At 45.2% G+C, this 10687-nt stretch overlaps 1 protein-coding gene across 4 annotated transcripts; it reads left to right on the forward strand.

The window, feature by feature from the left end:
* Window positions 1-755: 755 nt before the first annotated feature.
* On the forward strand, window positions 756-10669 carry rbbp5 (retinoblastoma binding protein 5). Of its 4 annotated transcripts, none has more exons than XM_034533911.1 (16): window positions 756-938; window positions 1679-1800; window positions 2850-2938; window positions 3243-3268; window positions 3378-3550; window positions 3667-3807; window positions 3898-4060; window positions 4401-4510; window positions 4905-5024; window positions 5291-5444; window positions 5561-5632; window positions 5748-5865; window positions 6390-6459; window positions 6580-6815; window positions 7435-7674; window positions 9591-9876. In XM_034533911.1, exons 3-16 carry the CDS (start codon window positions 2914-2916, stop codon window positions 9641-9643), a joined length of 1701 nt encoding a protein of 566 aa, XP_034389802.1. In that variant the 5' UTR covers window positions 756-938; window positions 1679-1800; window positions 2850-2913; the 3' UTR covers window positions 9644-9876. The 4 variants fall into 4 exon arrangements, with proteins under 4 accessions (XP_034389802.1, XP_034389803.1, XP_034389804.1 ...); XM_034533913.1 differs by having other exon boundaries at window positions 758-938; window positions 7435-7512; window positions 9591-10669; XM_034533912.1 differs by lacking the exon at window positions 2850-2938 and having other exon boundaries at window positions 757-938.
* The last annotated feature ends 18 nt before the right edge of the window (window positions 10670-10687 follow it).

Consider the following 10687-nt stretch of genomic DNA (forward strand, 5'->3'; position numbering starts at 1 on the left):
CAAGGTCTTTGAATCAGCCCACTACCAAGAAAACACTTTCAGATGCTTATTTTTTAATCAATTCATGTTCTGGTGTCGAGAGGAAAACAACAAAAAGCATCTTTGTCTCGGCGAGATGAGAGAGGCCTTAATGTTAGAGGTTGTATACACTTAATGAGATTTAGGTTGGTTTAACTACTGGGGAAGCGTGGCATCCGGAGGTTTATTTGAAAGCATGAAAAAACTCACTCACTCACTCTTTATTCACATCATTGCTATTACTTGTTTAATTGTCTTGATACGTATATTTAGAATACGAAAAAAATAACATAACTTTGGGGCATAAAGTGCTGCAACATATAAGGTCCCTCAGAGTTGTTTGGTATTTTCTCTGTAATGTCTCTGAAGGAGGAATGAAGGGAAGTGACTATTACAAGGTACTGAGGGAAAGTAGTGCCTCCGACACGATAAAGAAATGTTGAACAAATCTTATTGATATGAAAACTGACACATCTTGAGACTACGGTTTTCTGTGGAGAAAAATCCAAGTTCAGCGACAGTCAGTGTGTTTACACAGAGTCTAAAATACATGAACAGAACCTTTTTTAGTATCTTTTTTGTTATGTCTGCTTTCTAACCAGGAAATAAGTACATGTGTGTTTGTCTATCAGTCGTCTCTTAACTCGCTGCTGTTTGATTCCACAGTAAAAGATGCCACTATGACGGTTTTCAGAACCTCAAGCAAATTTGTTTTGGGCCTTTATTGTGAAAACAGGAAGTCGCTTGTTGATACAGCTCCAATTCCTGATCCAGCTCCGGATCTAGCTCCGGATCCAGCTCCGGATCTAGCTCCTGATCCAGCTCCGTATCCAACTCTTGATCCAGATCTGGATCCAGCACCGGATCTGGATCCAGCACCTCGGGCTACAACCGATTGTTTCTGATATCTGATGTAGATGGTAAGAGAGACTCATGTGTAAACTAGCATGTGCCGCACACACACACACGTACACGCACACGCACACACACACACACTCGGATTTCCATGCAGGCCTGTCACATATAGGTCGGGACCATAAAGTTAAAGATAGTGGAAATAGACAAGGGTCAAGTGCTGCAGAGTGATGTTGGCAGCACCTTATCTTCACTAGAACAGAATAGAATAGAATAGAAATATAACATGGCACCTGAACCTCACAGACATACAATTACAATAACAGGAATAATAATAATAATAATAATAGAAACTTAAGTGAGTCAAAAGAGTATTACATCTTAATTAAAAAAGACCATGGTGGAAGCCACAGTGTAAAAATACTTGCATTCAAAATCTTAGTAAACACTATTATTAGCATCAACATTTACATAAAATACATTTTGAGAGGAACATTATAAAGAATAAGCTAATTAAAAATACTATAAATAAATAATTAAAATATAATCAATGTGTATAAACATAAAATAAATTGTAATCTAGATGAAACAACTAATTTATTCATTCATTATATTTTTTATCAATAAACTCGTCACTGATGTATTCAGATACATGTAGTCGAGTAAAAGTATAAACTAGCATAACATGATAATAACAAGTACCTACAAATTGCGCACGAGTACAATACTTAGGAATATGTACTTTCTATCATTATATTTGAACGTTTATTTTCAACAGAATATTATCGCTTTCCTTTCTGTTCAGGCACATCGGACGACGCCTTGTTTGGGGTCCTCACTGGACGCTCGGCGCCAGTCTCTCCGCTCCGCGAAGCAGAAAGTAAATACGAGTCTTCAGTCGTCCAACAATGAACATAGAGCTGCTCGGTAATTAGCATTTAAATGTCTTTTTTCCAATGAACCAGACTATACATTTATATATTTATATATTTATCTCAAAGATAACGTTGTGTGCTTGTTGTGTTTAGCATTGGCGGTTAGCTTAGCTCGTTACCATCACTCAAAACGAGTCAAATACAATAAAATAAAAACATCTGTTAGTATATCCACTCTGCTAGTCTTTAATTTAAAGTGTAATTTGTTTTTTAGTGTATCGGCTGAGTCTGTATTTAACTTTAAACGTAGGTTAAAACAAGGGAAGCAGCCGTAGCTGCTCGGCTAATGTTAGCCTCCAGACATGGTATCTCTCATTGTTATTCTATTTAAATGTTAACTCAGAAAGTACAGGATATTACCTTCCTTATTTTTATTATTATATTCACCATGTTTATTATTATTTATTGCACCTGTTGGTGTGGCGATAAAACCTACAGCTGGTCCTCATGACAGCGAGCAACTGTTTATATTCAGGAAAATGAGGATGAAAGAAAACGGCAACAAAATGGATTGAAAATCATGCAGATGGAAAGTGTTCTGTTTCCATAAAGATAATAAAGTTTAAAAAGAGACAACAGCCTAATATTTGATTTTATGTGCTAATCTGGTCTGATATGTCTAAAATGTTTTGTTTTTATCTACAGCTGTTTTGTAACGATCTGGATGGAGTGAGGTTAATCTTATATCTGAGTCAGAAATATAGGATTATGTAAATTAGGACTTTAAACAGTCTGTGTAGTTTACTTTTTAAACTAGTCTAGTTTTGACTTGTCAAAGTCCTGTTTTGTAAGTAGACCTAAATAGTGAAATAGTTACACAATAAGACTGTTAGTACAATGTCTGGAACCCGTCTTTCATCTTTAAACATTGAAAGAATAGGGAATCGACAGATAAATACCGTCTACGAAGGTTTCTCATTAACCTGAAAATACATTTTGGATCATCTGAAGGACGTGTTTCAAGTAAATTTGCTACTTCACCTTATTTGTTGGTGAACTATTTAATGAGTAAATGTTTTTTGCTTGTAAATGTCCACACAGTTCTTTCTTATGAATTACTGGCTCAGACTTTGGATTAAACATCGGGATTTCTCTCACTTTACTCATGGATAATTTCCTGCTTCTTTCTGGTGAATATTCAATTTAATTGTTTGTAGTTGAAGTGTCGGACATACTCAAGCTTATCTCCTCATGTGTTTGACATTGATAATGTACTTTAATCTCAGATTAGTAGAAGTTATCTCTGTAAAAATGCATACATCCTGGATTCTACTGCTATTCCATGTACTCTGCTGCACCACACAGAACACCTGTACCATGTTGAATTGGATGTTGTGTTTCAGAGTCAACTGGCACTGAAGTACATCCTGTACGAATGTTGCTTTGTCTCTTTAAATGTTTCTCATCACGCCGTCTTTCATATTTCTCTCATAGAATCGTTCGGGCAGAACTATCCAGAGGTAAGTCACCGGCTCTTCATCTACATCTAAATCCTTTAATGAGGGAACATTAAAGCTCCCGGACTGATGCAAACTCTCTGGCTGTTTATTTGTGTGTTTTTTTTTTTAGGAGGCAGATGGCACTCTGGACTGTATCAGTATGGCCCTCACCTGCACCTTCAACCGCTGGGGCACCCTGCTGGCCGTGGGCTGCAACGACGGACGCATCGTCATCTGGGACTTCCTCACGCGGGGCATCGCCAAAATCATTAGCGCCCACATCCACCCGGTCTGCTCTTTATGGTGAGGAACGCATAGGGAGATACACATCCACCAGCTGCATGCACACATCATGCCCGATAACATTTGAATGATGACTCGATGAATATATATATAAATATATATTTGCGTGTGTGCAGCTGGAGTCGTGACGGTCACAAGCTGGTGAGTGCCTCCACAGACAACATCGTCTCGCAGTGGGACGTCCTGACGGGAGACTGTGACCAGAGGTTCCGCTTCCCGTCACCGATCCTGAAACTGCAGTGCCACCCGAGAGACATGTGAGTGAGCCGGACAGTTTAATCAGTCGCAAGTCAAGTTGATGCACTTTGCTACGCTGTACAAACAATGCATGTTGTTTTGTGATTCAGGGACAAGGTGCTGGTGTGTCCCATGAAGTCCGCCCCGGTGCTGCTCACTCTGTCAGACTCCAAACACGTCGTGCTGCCTGTTGACGACGACTCCGACCTGAATGTGGTGGCGGCCTTCGACAGGCGGGGGGAGTTCATCTACACTGGCAACGCCAAAGGAAAGGTCAGAACATACTTTATTTACACCTTTCAATCACGTGACTGTATTTCCACACAGCACAGGTACATCGGAATTTTAAAGCCGAGCGCTTTAAGTTGTACATCTAGAAAATGTCCAGTGATAGAATATATAAAAAGACACTAGGATGCAGATAACACACCTCCACACGGACTGCACCAATTTACACCTGCACTGTTATGCTGCTGATTAGATGAAATAACGGTTTCATGAACACCAAAACATTTGTGAATTTCTCTCCACTCCCATTTTACAGTCTAAGCTGTCTTCCTTCACCATCATATCTCTCTCTCTCTCTCTCTCGCTCTCTCTCTGTTGTTTGCAGATTCTGGTGTTGAACACAAACACTCAGGAGCTGGTGGCTTCCTTCAGAGTGACAACGGGCACCAGCAACACCACTGCCATCAAATCTATTGAATTTGCACGGAAGGGCAGGTGAGAGGCAACAGGAAGTCTCTTGGTTTCTAGAAAAAAAAATTGATATCATAATGATCTGTTCAGATTAAAAATGTACTGTCTGTCACACACGGTAGTGGGCCTTGTTTTCCAGCAGGGGGCGCTCTGAGCCTTCACTAGCAGCTTGATCGCTTGGCGCATTCTAATGAGATTTTCAGGAAACGGGGACAGCCCTAAGCTCTCGACCATTTGCAGTTCTCTTTGCTCTGTGACACGATCGATCTATCTACTCGGTGTTGATTGAACAACAGATTCACTTTACAGTTTGTACACACGATCCGAAGAAGACAGAACTCACGTTAAACGCTCCGGCGGGGGCAGCAGAGCTCCTCCTGTGCTCACGTTCTGTTCAACTGTCCTGTTTTCTGTGCAGTTGCTTCCTCATAAACACAGCAGACCGGATCATCAGGGTGTACGATGGCAGGGAGATAATGACCTGTGGCCGAGACGGTGAGCCTGAACCCATGCAGAAACTCCAGGACCTGGTAAACCGGTATGTTGACACACGTGGGGGAACTGCAGCGGTGGAATTGCCGAGCTTTCTTGTGGTTCGACTATCGATCCGTATTCAAGAAGCGGACGCCGCCTGTTGGTTTGCGGGCCGCTGTTTTGAAGCCTCGAGTTCGGCGATTTCACCATCGCCCTCTTGCATTACTGCTTGTGTAAAAACCTGGTCTGAGCTCTTGTATTGCATCGTCTCCATCTTTTCTTTCCGATCTCCTTGGGTTCATGTCCCCTACCGGTGTCTTCTGTGTTCAGGACTCCGTGGAAGCGCTGCTGTTTCTCTGGCGATGGCGAGTACATCGTGGCCGGCTCCGCCCGGCAGCACGCCCTCTACATCTGGGAGAAGAGCATCGGCAACCTGGTGAAGATCCTCCATGGAACCAGAGGAGAGCTGCTGCTGGATGTTGCTGTAAGGATGTTAACAAATATTTAGAACACAGAACCTCTGCGTAGAGACCGAAACAATGACGCAACACTTCAACACAATCGGATAACTTACCCATCTCACCGTTGACCTTTCTCCAGTGGCATCCTGTCCGTCCGATCATCGCCTCCATCTCCAGCGGAGTGGTGTCCATCTGGGCTCAGAACCAAGTGGTATGTAGACGGTGACAATGAAGGCTGGATGTACATGGAAGACACTCTGAATATGCGATGTAAAAGAACGCGTGGCGTGTGTGATCGACGTGCGACTGATTTGGTTTGTCTGCAGGAAAACTGGAGCGCCTTCGCTCCGGACTTCAAAGAGCTGGATGAGAACGTGGAGTACGAGGAGCGAGAGTCCGAGTTCGACATCGAGGACGAAGACAAGAGTGAACCCGAGCAGACAGGTAGGTTACAGCAGCGCACGCAACAAATTATACGACACAATGCTGGTGAGAAAGCAGAGAAATGTAAATACTTTCGAGCAAAGTCTTCAATCGACGTCTACAATCCACTTATGTTATAATAATAACAAACTAAAATGGCCGTAAGCAGGCTAAATGTATTAGATTTTCAGTGTTCTGTTGATGTCCCACAATGCAATGCACAGAGGAATGTGAAGATTTACTCACGGCGTGAAACATTAAGTCAACTCGTGAATGGCTCCAGAAAACATCTCTGCAGGATACATTTTGTTGTTGAAAAGCCAAAATCATACTTTCTACGATGCATTTCCTGTTAATCCAACACAGCGAAGTCCATTTATTTCTTGTACACTCGCTTCCTATAAAGCGGTCACTCACACATCCTCCCTATGACGCACACCTGCATTTACCCCATTAGAATGCGACGCCACTGGTTTGGCGCCAGGTGTACTGGTCTTCCTGGTTTCGTGGGTTCTCTCAGACATTAACCTGTGCTCGCGTTACAGGCGCAGACGCTGCGGAGGACGAGGAGGTGGACGTCACCACAGTTGACCCCATAGTTGCTTTCTGCAGCAGGTGAATAACAACGGTTCCCTCTCTGATCCGGTCCACGTCGCCCTGAATCATCGACCCCCTTCGGCCCGGAGCGCCTCGTGGTCCAGTGTTCCACTACAGCCTGTGTTTGTTGTCCTGTAGTGACGAGGAGCTGGAGGACTACAAGGCCCTGCTGTACCTGCCCATCGCCCCCGAGGTGGAGGATCCAGAGGAAAACCCCTTCGGCCCCCCGCCGGACGCCGCGGTCCAGACCGCCGCCCCGGAGGAGGCGTTGGCCGCAGGCGACAAGAAGCAGCGGCAGCCTTCGTCCGAAGGAGGCCCGACCAAGAAGAAGGCTCGCACTACCACCATTGAACTGCAGGGGGTGCCCAGTGACGGTGAGTCGGCAGTAAATCGCCCCAGAAGATGCAATAAGAGTGCGGCAGGAGGGACGGATTTTTGTCGGCCATTTGGATTATTGCAGAAAAGAATGTACTGAACTAGTGTAAGTTAGGTTTGGACGATATATTAAAACAGGCCACGCCCCCTAACAGAGTGTGTGTAACAAAGTGCTTTGTCGACTTCACTTGGTTACACACACTCTGTTAGTTTTCTTTTGTCTGATAAATAAACAAAACTAACTAACAAAGTTAAGATTCTGACACCTTTTTTTCCTTATAATAAAAATAGAATATAGAAATATTCAACTGAACACCTTCTAGATTTAAGTTTCCCTCTTTTACCAAACTCTCAGACTTCATGCAAACTCGACAGAAACTAAATAAAACTCAACAAAACCAGCGTAGTCTGGCTTTCCCCTAAAAGTTAGATGTAAAAACATATTGTCGGCTCGCACTTGTTCTTTTAAATTAGCAAAATACAATGAAAAAAAGTCATGTGTTGCCAATAGTGGAAATGTGCAATATGATGAATTTACAATGTGAGCACATTTTAGTGCATAAGTACACTGAACGAACCCTAATTTGACTGTCGGTACTTGTTGTTCTCGGTCCCCAGAGGTGCACCCCCTGCTGGGAGTGAAGGGGGACGGCAAGTCCAAGAAGAAGACAGCAGGCCGGCCCAAAGGCTCCAAAGGTAAAGACAAAGACTTCCCCTTCAGGCCGAAGCCCTACAGGGGCGAACGGCCCTCCTTCCCCGTGGAGGCGCTGGGCAGCTCTGGCCCAGGAGGAGGAGGAGGAGGAGGAGGAGGAGGAGGAGGAGGGATGAAGGGCAGGGCAGAGGGGGGCCTGGCAACAGGTAAGAACGCCACCGGCCCTGCTGCTGCTCGGTCTGGGAGCTCTGCTCAGTCTGACTGACACCTCGCCAGCGCGGCCTGTCTCCCTGTACTGCTTCCACCCCCCCCACCCCACCCCCCCACACACAGCTCACTGGCGCAGACCCCGTTGCATGATGTAAAGCCACAGTCTGGAGGCAGGAACACACACTCTTCACCGTGCGTCAGACCGGTGTTTCATCAAATGAGATAATGTCCTGTTGGTATGGTGATCGGGGATACGGCCCCAAAATATTATGCATTACAAGAGAAGTCACGGTCTCATAGTTGAGATTGTTTTTCTTATTAAACACTGATTTTGGATTTCATCATGTTGAAGGGGAAACGATGAATCCACTATTTTGTTTGCTTCCCCTTCTTGTTCCTGGAAGTCGACGCCCTGCAGTCGCCGAGACGTTTTGATACTTGGAATTCTCTCCGTTATTTCTTTTAGTGTGTTTTGTGTAGTGAAACAAAGGCCGATGATACGGAGCTGAATTACATCCTGGAAGTTGATCAAACCGGGCAAACCTTTTCGACTGCAGGTGTTTCTTCGAGTTCCTCTTCATGCTCACAGTTCAGATTTTTGGCTAAATCTTACACGTGTCTCAATCGGACATGCAGGACGTGTCCACTCAAACATCTCCACATAATCCGATCACACAGGAGCTCAATTTTCAAGCGACTCCTCTGTCATCCCCCCCAGACTGTGGCTTTAAGACTGCATAACCTCCACTGACCTCTACTGACCTCTGCCTCGCCTGTAGTTGTCAGATGGGGTGTTGACGTGGCTGCGGGTGGGATGGTGCAGCTTGTTTCCCCACCGCGGGCTAGTTGGCTAGTCTACTTCCTGCTTGGCCTTTGACCCTCCTGCTCCCACTCCCACCTCGCTCCCTGGGCTTGTCATGTGACGTGGTTGTGTGTGTGTGTGTGTGTGTGTGTGTGTGTGTGTGTGTGTGTGTGTGTGTGTGTGTCAGGGAGAGATGTTCATGTCGTCGTCAGTATTGATGTCTGAACTCCATCCATAATGATGTTGCCCAATAGCTCTGTGAACAATACAGATGTGCAGCATGCGGAGCGCCGCCACCGAACAGAAGAAGAACTCGTGTTCCAGTGTTCAGTCGTCTAATTTAACAAACGTTGTCTTTTTTTTTTTTTTTGACACTTAAAAGCTTCAAAATTCATTTGCAACGTATTTTTATATTGTTAAAAAAAAAAAAACAACAGTGGAAAAAAAAAATGCAAACTCTTTTTGGGGCCAAATGCAATCGGTGAGCACGTGTTTTGGTTTTGGTCTCTGCGCGATGACAACGTCACTATGGCAACAGGGCTTCAGGAAGCTGCAACGCGGCTGTTTGTTTGTCATTAATGTAAACAAACAAAAAGATGCAATATGTTTATGAGTGAGATTTACAGATGCATGCAGGTTATGCAAAGCTAGGCTAACCAAGCCCCGCCTCCAGCACTCACACGATCGATAGCCACCTGAACGTCACGTCGTTCCCACAATGTTGAACTATTCCTTTTTAAAAAAATATAATCTCCTAAAATCACCACTATCACTCCAAACTATTCAACACTTTCGCTTCTCTGAACTTCTCAATGAAACCCCAACACTTCCTGCACAGACCTTTTCACATTAAAAGCCTCTCCGGCAGCTTGAAACATTCGCGGAAAGTGTTTTGAGTTTTATGAACGGTGGCTAGTATTGATCAGTGAGTGAAAACGGCGTCGGTGTTAAAGGGAGAACGTGTTTCTAAAGCCGAGTGGTGAGTATGACTTTCCTCTGTCGCTTGTCTTTAATTAGCTCCCGGTGTCCAGCTGTTGTTTGAGATAAGACCGTTATTCAAACCCGGTTAATGGAAGGAGAACATTGTGTGCGCGGTGTGTTCCTCTGCAGGGAGTCTGGTGTCGCAGTCGTACAAACAACACGACCTCGGGGGGATGGACTGATCGCCGCCGGGTCCCTTTTGTGAAAGGAGCCGCGGGACGGGCCGAGACCGAGAGACACAGGAAAAACAGACTGTGAGCGAGCAGCCGGCCGGATGTGCTGCCTGTTTCCTCCAGAGCACGCCGTCACCGGAAGACCTCCTCCACCCCAGAAGACCTCCTCCTCCTCCACCCCGGGAAGACCTCCTCCACCCCAGAAGACCTCCTTCTCCTCCTCCACCCGGGAAGACCTCCTCCACCCCAGAAGACCTCCTCCTCCTCCTCCACCCCGGAAGACCTCCTCCTCCTCCTCCACCCCAGAAGACCTCCTCCTCCTCCACCCCGGGAAGACCTCCTCCACCCCAGAAGACCTCCTCCTCCTCCACCCGGGAAGACCTCCTCCACCCCGGAAGACCTCCTCCACCCCAGAAGACCTCCTCCTCCTCCTCCTCCACCCCAGAAGACCTCCTCCACCCCAGAAGACCTCCTCCTCCACCCCGGATCGCTTGACCCGGAGCCCACAAAAAAAAAAGAGATTGTGAGGCGTTTAAAGCCGTCGCGGTAGAAATCACGCGTCCTCTTTTTTCTGTAGGATTCATCATGTATAGAACGCCGTGTGTGTGTGTGTGTGTGTGTGTGGTGTGTGTGTGTGTTGTGTTGTGTGTGTGTGTGTGTGTGTGTGTGTGTGTGTGTGTGTGTGTGTGTGTGTGTGTGTGTGTGTGTGTGTGTGTGTGTGTGTGTGTGTGTGTGTGTGTGTGTGTGTGTGTGTGTGTGTGTGTGTGTGTGTGTGTGTGTGTGTGTGTGTGTGTGTGTGTGTGTGTGTGTGTGTGTGTCTTTCTTCGTTTTTATACGTATTAAAACATTTTGATTTGTAAATAACTGTGTGGTTTCTGAGGCAGATTCCCTCTTTGTGTCAAAAAAAATACAACGATGATTCACTTTTTAAAAAGTATTTATATTTAGACGGTAACAGTTAAAACAAGTCTCACGGGTGGTTTGAAGCATCCGTTATTCATAACTCAGTAAAAACTTGTTTTGGACTAAATCATATTTTTACTGAGTATTTAA

Source organism: Cyclopterus lumpus, chromosome 5 (assembly GCF_009769545.1).
Source record: "Cyclopterus lumpus isolate fCycLum1 chromosome 5, fCycLum1.pri, whole genome shotgun sequence".
Taxonomy (NCBI): domain Eukaryota; kingdom Metazoa; phylum Chordata; class Actinopteri; order Perciformes; family Cyclopteridae; genus Cyclopterus; species Cyclopterus lumpus.